Source organism: Leucoraja erinacea, chromosome 17, assembly GCF_028641065.1.
Source record: "Leucoraja erinacea ecotype New England chromosome 17, Leri_hhj_1, whole genome shotgun sequence".
Lineage (NCBI taxonomy): Eukaryota > Metazoa > Chordata > Chondrichthyes > Rajiformes > Rajidae > Leucoraja > Leucoraja erinaceus.
The window spans coordinates 13,561,278-13,580,827 of record NC_073393.1 but is presented as its reverse complement, the minus strand read 5'-3'; the positions used below and the strand labels follow the sequence as shown (position 1 = coordinate 13,580,827).

Below are 19,550 nucleotides of genomic sequence, written 5' to 3'. Positions count from 1 at the left end.
TGGCCCCCCTTTGTCTCCTGGCAACCAATATTTTTAGACCCAGTCCGCTACTGTTTATAGCTAATTATAATCCAGACAGCATCCCGGTAAACCTCTTCTGCTCCCTTTCTAAAGCCTCCATATTCTTTCTGCAACAGAGTAACATGAACTGCACAAAAAAGCTCCAAATGTCTTCCCCTATCTAAGCCACTAGCATTAAAGAAGTCCCAGGCAGAATTGGGGAAGTTGAAGTCACCAACAATCCTGTTGGTTTTACATCTCTAAGAAGTTGAAAAGCTGTAGCTATTTTTCAGCCCAAGAGTTTAAAAGCCTGAAAGATGTTGAAATGTTAAAGCCTTTGCCGGAGGAGTTCCAAATACAATTTGGAGCGTATAGCCTGAGAGGGTGAATCTTAGTTTAATACAGAGGAATGTGCCAGTCTGGTTTACACGGCACAATCCCACAAACTACAATTGGGTGAATTATTTGAAGCTCATCCTCTATTATATTGGATGCAGGATAAATGTTAGAAATCTGCCAGGCCCTATCATGAGAGGAGGCCTTTGCTACACAACATACAACATAGAAACATAGAAAATAGGTGCAGGAGTAGGCCATTCGGCCCTTCGAGCCTGCACCCCCATTCGATATGATCATGGCTGATCATCCAACTCGGTATCCCATCCCTACCTTCTCTCCATACCCCCTGACCCCTTTAGCCACAAGAGCCACATCTAATTCCCTCTTAAATATAGCCAATGAACTGGCCTCAACTACCTTCTGTGGCCGAGAATTCCACAGATTCACCATTCTCTGTGTAAAAAATGATTTCTCATCTCGGTCCTAAAAGACTTCCCTCTTATCCTTAAGCTGTGACCCCTAGTTCTGGACTTCCCCAACATCGGGAATAATCTTCGTGCATCTAGCCTGTCCAACCTCTTAAGAATTTTGTAAGTTTCTGTAAGATCCCCCCTCAATCTTCTAAATTCTAGCGTGTACAAGCCGAGCCTATCCAGTCTTTCTTCATATTTTAGTCCTGCCATCCCAGGAATCAGTCTGGTGAACCCTTCTCTGTGCTCCCTCTATGGCAAGAATGTCTTTGGGACTTGGGAATAAAAGAATTATAAGCAGGCCAAGTCTTCTCCTCTCTTAAAGCCAGTTCTTCTAATCACTGGGGTCATCATTGATGTTCTAATCCAATGCCACTATTCATTTGCTATTCCCATATTTTGAAATCTAAAGTCCTATTAATTTGTACATTGAATCCGTCTAGCAACTGATCATTCATGGCCTTCTCAATTACATACTCCCAACTATTTTTTTTTTGTCTCGACAGAAATTTATCACATATTTGGCTCGGTAAACCAGGATTGGAAAGGTCAGTAACTTTTAACATCATGAGCAAACTCCAGCTCTTCGGTTCTGTCATTTTTTAGTTTAGTATAGTTTAATTCAGAAATACAGTGCGGAAATAAGTCTTATGGCCCAAGATGGAGATGTAGCCTATACGGTCTTCAGTAAGACCTTTGGTACATTTCTGCACAATGGGTTACTCTAACTTTCCATGTTAGGCCCATACACCTCAAAAATGTTCCTATCCATGTACCTATCCAAACATCCTTGAAATGTTGTTATAGTGCCTGCCTTAACTACCTCCTCTGGTAGCTCATTCCATATACTCACCACCCTCTGTGTGAAAATGTTGCTTTCCAGGTTTGTATTAAAACTTTCTCCTCTCACCTTACACTTATGTCCTCTGGTTCTTGATTCCTCTACTCTGTGTAAAAGTCTGTGCAATTGCCCTATCTATTCCCCTCATGCTTTTATACACCTCTATATCATCACTCCCCAGTCTCCTATGCTCCAAGGGATAAAGTCCTGGATTGCCCAACCTCTCCCGAATGTTCAGGCCCTCAATACCTGGCAACATTCTCGTACATCTTCTCTTCACTCTTTCCAACTTAATGACATCCTTCCTATAGCAGGGTGACCAAAACTGAATACAATACTCCAGACGTGGACAACCAAAGTGTTGTACAACTATAATATAACATCCCAACTTCCATAGGTAGGGTGAACGTGCAGAGTCTTTCACCCAGAGTAGGGGAATCAAGAACCAGGGAACACAAGTTTAAGGTGAGAGGGGAAAGATTTAATAGGAACCTAAACTATACCCAATGCTCTGGCTAATGAAGGGCAATATACTGAAAGCCATCTTGACCACTGTATCTATCTGTGCCTCCACATTCAGGGAACTATGTACCTACATTCCTAGATCCCTCTGCTCCACAACAATCCCCAGGATCCTGCCATTCACTGGAAGGTCCTGCCCTGCTTTGAATTCCCAAAATGCAACACCTCATATTTATCTGCATCAAATTCCATCAACCATTCCTCAGCCCACTTGCCCAGATGATCGTGATCCTGTTGTAGTCTTTGATAAGCAAGCCTTGGAAGTTCAAAGTTCCAAGCCTTCACCGGAATGCAGCAAATCCCTAACTGCGATTCTTTCTCTTATCTCTGCAGAAACTTGGTGCCCTGGCGATGACGGTCAGTACTTTTTAACAGCATGAGGAACTCAAAACTCTTTGAATCATAGAATCATAGAAACATAAGCCATTCGGCCCTTTGAGCCATTCAATATGATCATGGCTGATCATCTAAAATCAGTAAGTACATTAGGGATGGCATGGTGGCGCAGTGGTAGAGTTGCTGCCTTACAGCGCCAGAGACCCGGGTTCAATTCGGACTACGAGTGCTGTCTGTACGGAGTCTGAATTTGTCTGTCTGGTTTTGAATTCAGGTCTCTGGATTGACTAGCTTGATAACATGCTTGATTTCTAATCAGTCTCCCTGAATAGTACCCAGTCGTACACAGTGATGGTTGGTGCACACACCATCATCTGGAGCCAGACCTCTATCCATCAGTCCTCTGTATCTGTATTGTGCAGATTCTAACCTGTGCCCACTGGTTGTTTGGGGGTTTTGGGTTGAAGTAAAAGGCACTGCAAATGGTGTGGCCCTCTCCCTCCCTTCTCTCCTCCCCTTCAATCCCTCCATTCCCTTCTTCCCTCCCTCCCTCCCTCCCTCCCTCCCTTCTTTCTCTACTTCCCTCACTCCATTCTCTCCTTCCCCCCTTCTCTCCCTCCCTCCTACACACACACCACGCACACATCACGCACACACACATCACACACAGACACAGACAGCCACAGACACAGCCATAGACACCTAAGTTAGGATGGGGTAGAAGCCCAAAGGGTAGCATGGGGCTGCAGCCCAAAATTTAATGCCGGGACTGGTTTTTCTCCAATAGTTTTCCAGGATCTAGTTTTTCATTTCATAGTCACTAAAACAAGTGATATTGGGACTATGTACTTTTCAAAGGTGATCTACACATTTTGTTTGTTACTTGTGGGCTTACATGTATACAATTTTATATTAAAATGTAGATTAGATCTGTTTGGACGGGTGTGAGCTGAGGCCGAGGTTTGTAAACTCGCAGGCACTTTTTAAGCGCACATTTTGATTACTTCCCATTCTACCATAGAGATATAAAGCCTATAATAGACTTTATTTGTATTTCTATGATTCTACAGACCATTGGCTCACCAAAATTGTTCCCAATTGGGCCCCGCACCTCCTAAGGCCGGCCCTGCCGCCTGTCTCAGAGATCATCGTTGATGTTCTGCATCAATGCAAGCTTTTACTTTCTCTCTACATTAATCCCGGCACTGGTGAAATCTGAAATCCTAATGATTGGGGCAGTGAATTTCAAGCTCAAGTTCGAATTTAGTTACCATATACCATTATATTTGAGTTACCATACAGCCATACTAAGTAAAAAGCAACAGAACACACAGCCACAAAATAAAATTTAACATAAACATCCACCACAGCAGAATACAAATTCCTCACTGTGATGGAAGGTAATACAGTTCAATCATCTTCTTCTTTGTTCACCCGTGGTCGGGGCTGTTCACTCGGCAGTCGCCGCTGCCGACGGGCCGATGTCCGACACCCTCGCGTCGGGATAATCGACAGATTGGAACACTCAATAGACAATAGGTGCAGGAGAAGGCCATTCTGCCCTTCGAGCTAGCACTGCCATTCACTGTGATCATGGCTAATCATCCACAATCAGTACCCCGTTCCTGCCTTTTCCCCATATCCCCTGACTCCGCTATATTTAAGAGCTTTATCCAACTCTCTCTTGAAGGTATCCAGAGAAATGGTCTCCACTGCCTGAGCCAGAGAATTCCACAGATTCACAACCCTCTGTGTGAAAAATCTTTTCCTTATCTCCGTTCAAAATGGCTTACCCCTTATTCTTAAACTGTGGCCCCTGGTTCTGAGGTCCCCCAACATCAGGAACATGTTTCCTGCATCTAGTGTGTCCAAACCCTTAATAATCTTATATGTTTCAATAAGATCCCCTCTCATCATTCTAAATTTCAGCGTATACAAGTCCAGCCGCTCCATTCTATCAACATATGACAGTCCTGCCATCCCGGGAATTAACCTCGTGAACCTACGCTGCACTCCCTCTATAGCAAGAATGTCCTTCTCAAATTTGGAAACCAAAACTGCACCCAATATTCCAGGTGTGGTCTCACTAGAGCCCTGTACAACTGCAGAAGGACCTCTTTGCTCCTCTACTCAACTCCTCTTACGAAGGCCAACATGCCATTCGCTTTCTTCACCGCCTGCTGTACCTGCTGTACCTGCATGCTTCCTTTCAGTGACTGATGAACAAGATCTGTACTTCTCCTTTTCCCAATTTGACACCATTTAGATAGTAATCTGCCTTCCTGTTTTTGCTACCACAGTGGATAATCTCACATTTATCCACATTAAACTGCATCTGCCCATTCACCCAACCTGTCCAAGTCACCCTGTATCCTCATAGCATCCGCGTGATGAGGATAGCTGCATAGCTCCATGCCGTGGAGCTTCTGAGTCGGCCTCTTCTTAACGGAGACCGTGGGCTTCACAGTGTTCAAGTCCACAGGCCCCGCGGTTGAAGCTCTTCACAGTCGATCCTCGGCAAAGGATCGCAGGCTCCGCGATGTTAGAGTACGCGTGCTCACGGCTTGAAGCGCTGGGCCGGTCTTGTTGAAAGGCCGCACCAGTCCACCATGTTAGGCCATAGGGGGGGACGGAGATACGATATGGAGAAAAATCACATCTCCATCAAGATAAGTGATTGGAAAAAAAGGTTATGAAAGAACTGAAAATTCACAAGTTTTGAAAGTGCAAAATCCCAAGGATTGCTGGACTACAGCACTTTCCTGACAGCAGTTCAATCTTTTTGTCTCTACAGATTGTATCGAAGACCCAGTTAAAATACTCGAAGGTCAGTAAGTTTTAACAACATGAGGAACTTAAATCTCTTTGAACCCGTTCCTTTATTAACCAATGCAATGATAATTATATGTACTCGTATTCAGTATGGTTCGGAAATATAACAATTATATGTCTATTTTCCCAGCTACATGTTTTCCCAGAGTAAATCAGAAGCTATTGCAATCTTGAGGAAATGACATCCATCCAGTTTTGTCAAGTTCCTATCTCTAGCATTATTTTGTATGTTGCAGAAAACGGAGTACGATTATGGTACAATGGGCTCATTAACTGTGACCATGAATGTGAGATGACTTGAGTCTTTCCTGCCCTGCACCGGGTACTCAGTGTTTTACTCCACCACTGAGCGATCTCCTCCCACTATCACTTCACCATGACCAGCGATGGAAGTCATTGCCCCAACCAAGTCATGGACCTCTCACCTTCACTCCAACTCCAGATCTAAACCAAAAAGCACAGGGCTGCAGATCCTGGCAAGTGGGCCGGGGCTAATGGAATTTAATTCAGATTAGTGTGAGGTGTTGCATATTGGGATGAGAAACCAAGGCAGGACATTCGCATCTTGAACCTGGGTATTCTGGCCATCATCAGTCGGGGAATGGCGTACAGAAATTGGGACGTACATTACAGTTATGCAAGTGTTGTTGGGGCTGTATTCAGAGTATTGTCTTCAGTTTTGCTCACCCTTAATGTTAAGGAAAGATGCAATTAAGTTGGTAAGAGTTTAGGGAAGAAGGACAATGATTTTGCCAACACTAAGTTACAGGGAGAAGTTGGGCAGAATAGGACTTTATTCCATGGAGTACAGGAGACTGAGGGATGATATTATCGAAGATAGACACAAAATGCTGGGGTAACTCAGCGGATCGGACAGCATCTCTGGAGAGAAGGAATGGGTGACGTTTCCGGTCAAGACCATTCTCCGGATAATATTAAAGAGCTGTGTAAATTAATGAGGGGAATAGATAGGGTGAATGTACAAAATCTTTTCCCCAGTTATGAAATCAAGAACTAGTGGGCATAGGTTTAAGATGAGATAGAAAATAGTTAATAGGAACGGTTTCGTATTGAGGCTGGTGGGTCTATGGATTGAACTGGCCGAGGAAGTGGTTGAAGAAGATGTGGTCAAATGAGCCTAGCTTGCTGGCATGGGTGACTTAAGCTGAAAGGCCTGTTTCCATGCTGTATGAATCCATGATTGCAAAATGCACTACCGCTGTTCCCAAAGGGCGGTGGAGGCGGGTTCTCTGGATGCTTTCAAGAGAGAGCTAGATAGGGCTCTTAAAAATAGCGGAGTCAGGGGATATGGGGAGAAGGCAGGAACGGGGTACTGATTGGGGTTGATCAGCCATGATCACATTGAATGGCGGTGAAGGCTCAAAAGGCCAAATGGCCTACTCCTACACCTATTGTCTATTGTCTAATATGATCCAAAGACATAAAGCTACAGAGAACAGGGGGAATGTCCGTGATAGGGACGATGAAACGATTAACAAGACTTCGCCAACCTCTCTCCACTGCCTCTCTTGATCATTCTATGACAGGCATTCCCTGTGTTCTCGCCTCCCTGCACCCTGTTGGGACATTATGTAGCAGCTGTACCAAACATGGGTAAGGGGACATTAAGAGTACTCTGTACAGTTCTGGTCACTCTGCAAATGGGAACATTGAACAATCATCAAACTGTAAAGAGTGTAAAAAGGTTTTTGAGGATGTTACCAGATCTGGAGAGATCGAGTTATAGAAAGAGAGATTGATAGAACAGTACAGCACAGGAACAGGCCCTTCAGCGTGCAATATATGTGCGGATAAATGTCTGTTTCCATGCTCTGTCGCTCACTGACTCCATGACTCCTTTTTAGTGCTCATAAGGAATAGGAGTAGAATTAGGCCATTCAGCCCATCAAGTCTACTCCGCCATTCAATCATGGCTAATCTATCTCCCCATCCTAACCCCATTCTCCTGCTTTCTCCCCATTACCTCTGACACCTGTACTAATCAAGAATCTATCTATCTCTGCCTTAAAAATATCCTCTGACGGCCTCTACAGCCTTCTGTGGCAAGGAATTCCACAGATTCACCACCCTCTGACTAAAGAAATTTCACCTCATCTCCTTCCTAAAAGAACGTCCTTTAACTCTGAGGCCTTGACCTCTAGTTCTAGACTCTCCCACTGATGCTGGATGTGGGAGAGTCTAGAACTAGATGCTGGATGTGGTTAAAGTTTGAAATAATGACACCTCCATGAGTGTGCTTCATTGCTGCTTCAGTATATGTAGGTGGATATTGCTGTACAGGATAGAAAATGCAAAAATGTATTAGGAACAGAGGAAGCTTACTCCTTCCTTAGTGCCTGTTCTCCAAGTCATTAAGATTATTGGTGACATTCTACCGCAACGCCAACATTCACTTGCAATCCCATTGTGCACGTATTGCTGAGATGCAAAATCATATTGACATCAATCCTATGTAGTAATTGAAACATAGAAATTAGGTGCGGGAGTAGGCCATTCGGCCCTTCGAGCCTGCACCGCCATTCAATATGATCATGGCTGACCATCCAACTCAGTATCCTATACCTGCCTTCTCTCCATACCCACTGATCCCTTTAGCCACAAGAGCCACATCTAACTCCTTCTTAAATATAGCCAATGAACTGGCCTCAACTACCTTCTGTGGCAGAGAATTCTAGAGATTCACCACTCTCTGTGTGAAAAATGTTTTTCTCATCTCGGTCCTAAAAGATTTCCCCCTTATCCTTAAACTGTGACCCCTTGTTCTGGACTTCCCCAACATCGGGAACAATCTTCCTGCATCTAGCCTGTCCAACCACTTAAGAATTTTGTACGTTTTGATAAGATCCCCCCTCAATCTTCTAAATTCGAGCGAGGGTACAAGCCAAGTCTATCCAGTCTTTCTTCATATGAAAGTCCTGCCATCCCAGGAATCAGTCTGGTGAACCTTCTCTGTACTCCCTATATGGCATTTACTAGTCATAGTCGTACAGCAGAGAAACAGCTCCTTTGGCCCAACTTGCCTATGCTGACAAAGATGCCCCATCTGCACTATCCACACCTACCCATATCCCTCTAAACCTTTCCTATCCATGTACCTGTCCAAAATCCTTTAAATTGTGTTATGGGAGCTAATTTCATATACTCACCACCCTTTATGTGAAAAAATACCTCTTCAGGTTCCTATTACATTTTTCCCCCCTCACCTGGAAAAATATACCCCCAAGTTCTGCAAATTGGAGGAAGAACATCTCATATTTCACTTGGGCAGCTTACAACCCAGTGGTATGAATACTGATTTCTCTAGCATCAAGTAACCCCTGCATTCCTTCTCTCTCCATCCTCCCCCCCCCCCCCCCAACCAGTCACACCAGCTTCTCATTCTCACCAAGCAAACAGCTGACAATGGCTTGTTTTCTTTATCATCGTTACTTTTTTGCATATCTTTCAACTATATTATTAAAAATCTGATCTTGACCACCTCCTGTTGTTCTGTATATTGATTTTAGAAAAAATGCTGCCACTGACGGTTGTGATTTTTGGCCATCTTACTCAGAGTCCCCCTCCGCTGCGCAGGATAAGAGGATTTTTCCCATCGATGTAAAATAAAAGAGTTATTAGTGTTTAAAAATTTGAGATTCTCTCTCCTGTAGGACATGCCCCTTCCGGAGGGACTATAAAACCTGGAAGTGTTGAGTGCCTCAGTCAGTCTCTGCAAGATGGGGGAGCGAGAGGGTCACGTCTCTCGGTCTGAGCTGTGAATAACACTGAGCACATGTCTACTAAACTGCGAGTGGGTTTACTGACCTGTCGGTGCCCTTAATGTGATTTGAAAATATAGTTTGGAAATGCTAAAGCTGTGTTGCCTTTGGTTTGGAAATGCTAAAGCTGTGTTGCCTTTGGTTTGGAAATGCTAAACTATGTTGCCTAATTATAATTATAGTTGCTTTGCCTTCTATATAATTAAAAGTCTAATCTTGACCACTTCCTTTTTGCACTTTATATTGATTTTAGAAAAAAACGCTACCACATATGGCTGTGATTTTTAGCCATCTTCCTCAGTCCCCCTCCGCTCATCAGGTGCCGAGGAATTTTCCCATTGATGAAAAATAAAAGAGTTATTAGAGTTTAAAAAATGTTGAGATTCTCGCTCCTGTCAATCACACCATGAAGGCCACGACCCTTCTGGTGGGGGGGGGGCGGGGGAGGGGAAGGGACTATAAAACCCAGAAGTGTGGGCGTGGCTCAGCCTCTGCCTGATGGAGGAGGGGGAGGTCACGACCTGCTGTCTTTAGTGGCCTTGCACCCTGCTTGAAATGGTTTGAAACTGCACTTGAATTTGGTGGCCTTGCACCCTGTTTGAAATGGAATTTTAAGGAATAGCCGTGAGTCAACTGCGAACCCACCAGCTGTGAGCTGCCAGCACAACAGGCTTGAGTGACTGAGCCGCCAGCCCAAGAATCCATTCGGCCCACAATGTCCTTACTAGCCCTCTGGAAACCAGTCCCTTCAGCCCACAACACACATACTAGTGCTCCTCAGCCAAGCAACAACTTCCTAGACTGCACAATCCCTCCCTTTAGCTCAGGCTCTCAAGTCCTGGCAACATCCTCGTAAATTTACGCTGTACTCTTACCAACTTAATGTCTTCCTTACGCTAACAGGGTGACCTAAACTGAATACAATACTCCAAACATGGGCAACCAATGTGTTGTACAACTATAACATAACATCCCAACTTCTATACACAATATCCTAAATGATGAAGGTCAATGTACTGTGAGCCATCTAGATTACCTTATCTTCCTGTGACACCTCTTTTAGGAAATTATATACCCACATCCCCAGATCCCTCTGCTCTACAATCCCCAGGACCCTGTCATACTTATCTGCATCAAATTCCATCAACCATTCCTCAGCCCTCTTGCCCAGATGATCGTGATCTTTGAAGTTTTGGAAGTACAAAGTTCCAAGCCTTCACCAGACTGCAGCAAACTCTAACTGCGATTATTTATCTTGTCTCGACAGATAAATGTTGCGAGGATGACAAATGTAAAGGTCAGTACTTTTAACAGCATGAGGAACTCAAAGCTCTTTGAACCCTTTCCTTCATTAACCAAATTAATGACAAATATAAATACCCAGATACAGGAAGGCTTAGAAATGTTACAATTATATTTCAATTTCTCAGCCAATTAAATCAGAATGAAGTACTTTTGGAATTTATTGTAATCTGGGGGAACATGACACGCAGATTAATGTAGTTTCCGTCGCTAGCATTATTGTGCAGAAAACAGAGTGCTAGTTGTGGTGTGTTGGTTAGAAGGTGGAGCCCTACAATGGGCTTGTTAACTGTGACCATGAGCATGAGGTGACTGAGTCTTTCCTGCCCTGCACCGTGAACTCAGTGCTTTTCCCCAGCACTGATCTCATGAGCGATATCCTCCCATTATCACTTCATCATGACCAGCGATGGCAGCCGCAGCCCCAACCAAGCAATAGACCTCTATCCTTCTCTCCATCTCTGTCCATTAGATGCACAGAATCTCTTGCCCAGAATAGAAGAATCGAGGACCAGAGGACATAGGTTCAAGATGAAGAGGAAAATATTTAATAGTAATCTGAGGGGTAACTTTTTCTCTCAAAGGGAGGTGGGTGTATGGAGCAAGTTGCCAGAGGAGGTAGTTTAAGCTGTGACTATCCCAACATTTAAGAAACAGACAGGTACATGGATAGGACAAGTTTAGATGGATATGATCCAAACACAGGCAGGTGGGTCTAGTGCAGCTGGGAAATGTTGGCCAGTGTGGGTAAATTGGGCCGAATGGCCTGTTTCCACACTATATAACAAGAGTAACAGAAGAGAAATCATAACAAGAGGATTTCAGTATAGGAGTAAAGAGGTTCTTGTGCAGTTGTATAGGGCTCTGGTGAGACCACATCTAGAGTATTGTGTACAGTTTTGGTCTCCTAATTTGAGGAAGGACATCCTTGTGATTGAGGCAGTGCAGCTTAGGTTCACGAGATTGATCCCTGGGATGGCGGGACTGTCATATGAGGAAAGATTGAAAACACTAGGCTTGTATTCACTGGAGTTAATGCAGGAGTGGTTTTGTGACAAGTCTGTGAATGTCGTTGAGTGGCTCAGCCCGTGTCCGGACTTGAACCCGATCAAACTCTCTGGAGGGTCCTGAAAATAACTGTGCACCGACGCTCCCCATCCAACCTGACAGAGCTTGAGAGGATCTGCGGAGAAGAATGGGAGAAATTACCCAAATACAGGTGTGCCACGCTTGTAGCGTCGTACCCAAGAAGACTTGAGGCTATAATCGCTGCCAAAGGTGCCTCAACAAAGTACTGAGTAAAGGGTCTGAATACTTATGTAAATGTGATATTTCAGTTATTTGTTTTTAATTTCTAAACACCTGTTTTTGCTTCTTCATTCTGGGGTATTGTGTATAGATTGATTGATTTAAAAAAAAAGAATTTAATCCATTTTAAAATAAGGCTGTAACGTAACAAAATGTGGAAAAAGTGAATCCCTCTGCTCTGCAACACTCCCCGGGGCCCTGACATTCACAGTGTAGATCCTGCCCTGGTTTGACTTCTCAAAATGCAACACCTTCCTCTTCTCTGTGTAAAACTCCATCAACAGTTCCTCAGCCCACTCGATCAAGATCCTGCTGCAAGTTTTGAAAACCATCTTCACTATCTACAATACCACTCTTGTTAGTGTATTTGGAAAACTTACTAATCATGTGTTGTATTTTCTCGTCCAACATGCCGGAAGATGCAGAAAATAGAACTTTTAACTGAGCTGATATGCCTTGATTTTATCAGATTGTTGCATGTCTATGCAAATACTGCGGGCTGACACCGCTAGACAAGGACAACCGTTCATTGTTAAATGCTGCAAAAGGCCAGTGTATTTGCAATTGGTTCCAAATGTAATGAAAACTCTTTGAGATGTACCTATTTTTAATATGCCTTGTCCACAGAAGTCTCCTTCATAGCCTGTATCAAAATGAAGCCATATTTTGTATACATTAATATAACTCCGACCACAGGCAAAAAAGAATGTAGGTCTGTGTTGCATCCTGTGACTGTAGTCATAATATAGAATTCCTCAACTCATATCATCTTATGAACTTAGAATGAAGCGGAATGGAAAGAGGCCATTTTACCGATAGTCTTTGTACTTGCTCTTTCAAAGATCGATCCAAATCATACACCACCTTTCTCTCCCCATTGCTTTATTCGAGTCAACTATTTGCTTTGGAATTTTCACCCAAATGTTTAGTGTAATTTCCTTCATTTCCTATGCATTCACTCTGTTAATAGTCAAGAATTCTCTATTCTTTCATCTGAACATGGTCAACTTTAAAGATGTCTCACCTACCAACTCCAAATCCTGCATGGGGTCTACTGTTCTCAAAGGGGTGTTATTGGAGGCAGACATATTAGGGACATTTAAATAGGCACATGGATATGCAGGGAATGGAGCGATATGGATCATGTGCACACAGAGGCGATTAGTTTAACTTGGCATCATGGTCAGATTGGACATTGTGGGCCGAATGGCCTGTCTCTGTGCTGTGAAGTTCTATGTTGTTCAAAGCTCGAGTTACACCCAACAGAAGGTTGCAAGTATCAGAAGCTGCCTGTCCACACCCATTCATTTGCTTTTTGTGCTAACTCATGCAAATATCCAGCTAAATTTTCATAATTACCCATAAACTCACAGCAGTATCATATCGATCCAAAAGATATTACAGGCCAACCTCCAACATCTTCTAAAGCTAAGAATGGTTTGTGGTGCACCTGCCTCTTCCTGCCCTTTTACCCCACCAAGATACTTTATTGTTTGTAAGTTAAACACCCCGTGACATCTCAACCTGAGCAACACTCCAGAAATCCTTCTAGAGATCTTAACTAAAGCATGGTAAATGAAAGATACACCAGCTATGCACCTGGCCTCAATGGCAATGTCTTGAAACTAAGAAGCACTTTATTTCTTCCCTGGTAGACAAATGTGCTGGAGAACCTCAGCGGGAGCAGCAGCATCTATGGAGCGAAGGAAATAGGCAAAGTTCCGGGCCGAAGCCCTTCGTGTTCCCTTTACAAAGAGGCTGATTTTTTATTTGTTACCTGAATTGGACCATGCATTTATTTGTTATTTTTGGATTTGATTCACAATAAAATAATGCTACTTTCTTCTTAACTTAACATAGAAACATAGAAAAATAGGTGCACGAGTAGGCCATTCAGCCCTTTGAGCCAGTACCGCCATTCAATATGATCATGGCTGATCATTTAAAATCAGTTCCCCATTCCTGCTTTTTCCCCATATCCCTTGATTCCTTTAGCCCTAGTAATTAAATCTAACTCTCTCTTGAAAACAGTCAGTGAATTGGCCTCCATTGCCTTATATGGTAGAGAATTCCACGCTGTATTTTTGTTTAAATACTAAACGGCACCTTTCCCTTGACTAACTGAGCACTCATGTTCTCTTGCTTAATTAATTGCAACTTCTTGTACCTGGTAGATATTGTCGTCGGTAGGAAGCTCCCCAGCTAATCATCTTAGAACTATTCCTTCTTCAGAGTTGTTGAACCATTTAACCACTGCTTAACAGAGGAGACAAATGTGCAGAAATGAAAACAAATGGGACACAAATTATTTCTAAAATACTTAAAACAATTTTCTCTACTATTTCATTTCAGGTTTGCGTGATAAGTGTCCTAAAGCGGAAGAAACCAGACAAAACAATACAAATAATCAACAATTTAAAAAGTATTTTTTTCATTTGAATCAATTTTATTTTGCTGTCTGAAATAAAGTGAAAACATTTATGTCTGACGAAAAATTGTGATCAGAGAATATAGAAGCACTATTGTTGTTGTTGTTGTTGTTGGGGCGACATGGTGGCGTAGCATTAGAGCTTATACCTTACAACGCCAGAGACCCGGGTTCCTTTCTGACTATGGGTACTGTCTGTACGGAGTTTGTACGTTTTTCCGGTGACCTGCGTGGGTTTTCTCAGAGATCTTCGGTTTCCTCCCACACTACAAAGACGTACAAGTTTGTATGTTAATTGGCTATAAATGTAAATTGTCCCTAGGATCATGTTAGAATGCGGGAATCGCTGGTCGGTGCGGACTCGGTGGGCCACGCTGTACCTCTAAACTAAACTAAACTAATTTATCACGTATTTTGCAGCATGTTTAAATAAATCTAAAGTGCAAATTATTCATCACACAAATGATGCATACACTTGGAGTAAGGCACTCTATGACACATTGGAAAAAGGATCAATTTTAGATCCTTGGGCCAGCCTGTGTTAATATAGTCAAATGTTCTAATTACCCTGGAGGGTGAGGTGGAGAAATGATAAGTTGAGGTTTATTTTTGTCATGTGTACTGAGGTATGTGTGTGTGTGGTGTGTAGTGCTTCTTTGTGTGTGTGTGTGTGTGTGTGTGGTTTACCTTAGTTTAGAGGTACAGCACTGACCAGCGACCCCTGCATGCTAACACTATCCTACATATTTAGGACAATTTTCAATTTTACCAAGCCAATTGACCTACAAACCTGTATGTCTTTGAAGAATGTACTAACTCTGTACAGCACCCGTAGTCCGACTCCGTACAACACCCGTACTCAGGAATGAACCCAGGCCTCTGGAGCTGTAAGGCAGCAACTATACTACTGCGCCACCGTGTCACCCCGTGTGTGTGTGCATGTGGGTGTGTGCATGTGAGTGTGTGCGTGTGCATGTGAGTGTGTGCGTGCACATGTGAGTGTGTGGGAGTGTGCACGTGTGTGTCTATATGTGACATGTGTGAATGCAGCAGAAGTGGTGAGCATGTATCTTATATGGTGATTACTTGAACCTACCCACTCACCAGCCACCTGCCTCTTCAATCACATGATTTTACTGATGTTGGAAATGTTCAGGTGAAGGTAACCAGGGCCAGCCTTAAGCCAATTGCACCAAATGCTCCCAATTGGGCCCCGCGCCTAAGGGTGCCCTGCCCTAGAGTAATCTACTCTCGGCTCGGGTAGATCTACCCTGGGTGGAGGAGGGAGAGAGGGGTGGAGAGAGAGTAGAGGGATGGAGGAGGAAGAAAGGGGTAGACGGGGATGGGGTGTGAGGGGGAATGGAGAAGGGGAGAGGGGGAGGTGGATCAGTCCCTCACAGTCCCGGGACAGCGCTCCCGCCCCTCCAGTCACCATGCTTCACACACACAGCCCGGCTCCACCCCTCTCTCTCCCCGGGGAGATGCAGTGAACAATGGAGGGAGGGCCGGGCTGGGGGTTTGGAGCAATGTTTACAAACCTCGGCTTCAGCTCATACCCGTCCGCCGGGACCCTGGCATCTGCTCCCTCCACACACGCGCGCACACACATAACGCACACACATAACGCACACACAACTAACATACACACACACACAACTAAGTTAGGATGGGGCTGAAGCCAAAATGTAATGCCTGGACTGTTTTTTTGCCAATATTTATTTGTTTTCCAGGATCTAGTTAATTAAATTACTTTTTTTTCATTTCACAGTCACTAAAACAAGTGGTATAGTAACTATGTACTTTTCAGAGGTGATCTACACATTTTGTTTGTTACTTGTAGGCTTGCATGTATATTAAAATGTAGCTTAGATCTGTTTGGTCCACTTCAAGCGCACATTTTCATTACTTTCCATTCTACCATAGAGATATTGTTGATTCACGTTTCTCTCTCACATCGGTTGTTTCGACAATAATCGACCAGGCACCAGGGTTGCTTTAAACGTACGTTTTATTGAGCAGGAATCTCCACACAGGTTACAACCTGGCAAAGAGTCAAGCTGCCTGCCCTTAATTGCAAGGCTCTTTATATGTTAATGCCACCGTTTAGCACCTCCCACATTCCCCCCGATCAAAGGACCAACACGTTGGGAGAAACAGGAAACCAAGTATGTCCATATAAGGGGATGTTAGAGGAACCACGCATAATCTCAGACCAGTACATTCCTTAGTCTTTCTGGCTAGGGGGGGGTTGTGTATTCCTCAATCTTGTCAGACTGGGCCTGTGATCCTTTATTCATGATACACAGTAATTGCAAGACATTGTGATTTCCTTAATTGCAGCCGGTTCCAGCAAGTCTGGTCAGCAGCCATCTTATGTCCTTTGTTTCAGTCTACCTGGCCAACCATTTTGTCTTTCAGAACAATCTTATAACATTGATTCAGAATTTCTATTCATCAATATGTAGTCTATAATAGACTTTATTTATATTTCTATGATTCCACAGACCTTGGAGGGAGGGGGGAGGGGGGGGGGGGGGTTATCACAGATGATGCTGTAAAAGGTGAGGATGGATGGAGAAAGTAAAGAAAGGAATCAAGGTATAATGATAGTACATTTAGGTGAAGCAAGTGACACTCAAATCACACTATTCATTAAGACAACTGTAATTTTACCTGTTACATAACTCTGTTTATATATTTTCATATATTCTCATTTCACAGAATGAAACGAGAATGCTTAGACAAGATATTATCCTGTTTGACTTCACTGTCTGACGGTAGCCCGTTGTATGGGACTCAATTAAAATCTTTTGGAAAAAAGAAAATCCCCAAAAATAAACCAATAAGACTAATTTCATGTGCATCATCGGTAAGTCTACATAACTCAAATAGTGTCCATCAACACGCAGCCAACCAATCTTTAGATCACTCATTCAATTGCACCATTCTGAAGCATTCCCCACTAAAATGTTTATGCCATCTCATCAGCATGTCTACTCACTATCCTTCAATCAATGTTGTATCAATGCTTCCACTGACCCCTTTTAATCCACTGGCTTTTCATTGTTGTCACATCTAATACCTGGTGTTCTGTTAAACATCTTTTAAAAACAATGTGTTGGAAGAAACCGCAGATGCTGGTTGACACTGAAGATAGACTCAAAATGCCGGAGTAAATCAGAGGGTCAGGCAGCATCTCTGAAGAAAAGAAATAGGTGACGTTTCGGGTCGAGACCCTTCTGCAGACTATAGTTGCATGCGTCACCAAACACACCGTAACCTTGAACCATCCACGGAGTGCACTGTGAGAGCTCTCCTTGACGGCAGTTTACAAACCCATCTCTACCATGTAGAAACACCACTTTCCACAAGACCAACTTCAAGTCACAAATCATCTTGCAACAAGGATCTTGGGACTGACAATAGATGCTGACCTCCCAGTGACTTCTAAAATGTGCAAAAACTAAAACTATACGTGGCAGCACAGTGGCGTAACGGTAGAGATACTGCCTTACAGCGCCACAGATTTGGGCTTCCTTTTCTAAGATAAGGAATGATGAAGCATCATCGGACCTTCCCTCAGCATAGAACTACAATAGACCTTGTATAGGATGCAGTACAGACTTTGACCTGGTGCATATGTTAACTAAACACTTTTGTTTCTCAACTTGATTCTTGATGAATGACAGATATATTGCATTCATCAGCTGTTACCTTCTGAAAATTGGGAGAAAAAAATATTTGACCAAAGCTAAAGTCCCCGGTACTGTCGGTACGGAGTTTGCACGTTGTTCCCTGTGACCACGTGGGTTTTCGCCGGGTGCTCAGGCTTCCTCCCACACTCCAAAGACATCCAGGTTTGTAGGTTAATCGGCTTCTGTTAATTTTAAATTGTCCCTAGTGTGTAGGATAGAGCTAGCGTACAGGGTGAACGCTGGTCGGTGCGGACTAGGTGGGTCGAAGCTGCTGTGCTTCAATTTCTTTAGATAAGAAATTCATCACAGCAATGAAGCATAAAGGATGTCATTTGCTGCAATGCAAGGTGCAGCAAAAGATATGAATGCTAAACTAAAAGCAGAAACACTCAGCAGGTCAGGCTGCATCTGTGAAAAGAAAAGCAGAGTTAAATTTTCAAATCAGACTCTTGGTCAGACCTTGGAAGAGGAGAAAATAAGTCTGTATGAAACACAGTGGTGCAGATGGCTGAGCTGCTGCCTCACAGCACTAGACACCCGGGTTTGATCCCGACCTCGAGTGCTGTCTGTGTAGAGTTTGCACGTTCTCCCTGTGACCGCATGGGTTTCCTTTGTGTGCTCCCACTGTGCATACCAGCGATGTGTGGGTTTGTTGATCAATTGGCCTATATAAATTACCCATAACCCCTAGAATGTAGCGAGTGCGTGCAAAAGTGTGAAAGCAGAACTTGTGCAACGGGTGATCAATAATTGGCATGATTAGATGGGCCGAAGGGCTTGTTTGCATATTATATATTTCAATTAATTCAAAAAAAGCAGCAGGCTGGATGGGGGAGGAATGGATAGGACAAAGGAAATTTCTCTGATAGGGTGCAGGTGGGATGGCCCCATCAGAGGTAGATCCCACGGCGTATAGTATCGAGGCTCACTCCACAGCAATCCTGCTCAAGACCTGTCCACGATAGTCACTTTGTCCTATCCATCACTCCCTTATCTTCTCTGCCACTTCACAGCAAGTTAGTTCTTCCATTAGCAAATCCTGATAAAGCATCTTTCATCTGAAACATCAACTATTTCTCTTTCCATAGATGCTGCCTGATAAGCTATATGTTTGCAATACTTTCTGCTCTGTCTATGTCACATTTCTAGAACCTGTGTTTCTTTTTACTTACATGGATTTGAGTGATTCCAGTTGACAAGGTCTTTACTCTTTGACAATCAGATCAGTTGGTTTTAATCTATACCCATTATCGGTGTAATAATTGGTGAAATGGTCTCTCTGCCCTGCACAGATTGGTGAACGCACTAGTGATGATCAGCATGCTGAACTAGAAGTGATCCTTCCAGCCGAACTGACTGAGAGAGCTGCAGAGAATCAAAATGATCTATCAGGGTTCTCCTTTTCCGTATTTAATGACACTGAACTATTTGAGGTAAAACGTTCAAAAGTGACATTGAAGCTTGTATATATTTTCCAGTGTAATGAAATGATACCTCGTGTACTTAGTTCAAAAGGACCAGCCCATAAGACCACAAGACAAAGGAGTAAAATTAGGCCATTCAGCCCATCGAGCGTATTCTGACATTCAATCATGGCTGCCTAATCAAGAACCTATAAATCTCTGCTTAAAAATACCCAATGTATTGGCCTCCACAGATGTCCATGGCAATGTCTTTCACAGATTTACCACTCTCTGA

General features: G+C 43.4%; 1 protein-coding gene across 1 annotated transcript in view; it reads left to right on the top strand.

Annotated features, from left to right (window-relative positions):
- LOC129705151 (adhesion G-protein coupled receptor G5-like) overlaps positions 1–19,550 on the top strand; it is a 68,594-nt gene that overhangs the window by 34,779 nt on the left and 14,265 nt on the right. Inside the window, exons 7-13 of the mRNA XM_055648587.1 lie at positions 1,316–1,357; positions 2,506–2,529; positions 5,303–5,335; positions 10,387–10,416; positions 14,082–14,151; positions 16,879–17,026; positions 19,145–19,285. Coding sequence (XP_055504562.1) covers positions 1,316–1,357; positions 2,506–2,529; positions 5,303–5,335; positions 10,387–10,416; positions 14,082–14,151; positions 16,879–17,026; positions 19,145–19,285 — 488 coding nt within the window. The remainder of the gene's footprint in view (positions 1–1,315; positions 1,358–2,505; positions 2,530–5,302; positions 5,336–10,386; positions 10,417–14,081; positions 14,152–16,878; positions 17,027–19,144; positions 19,286–19,550) is intronic.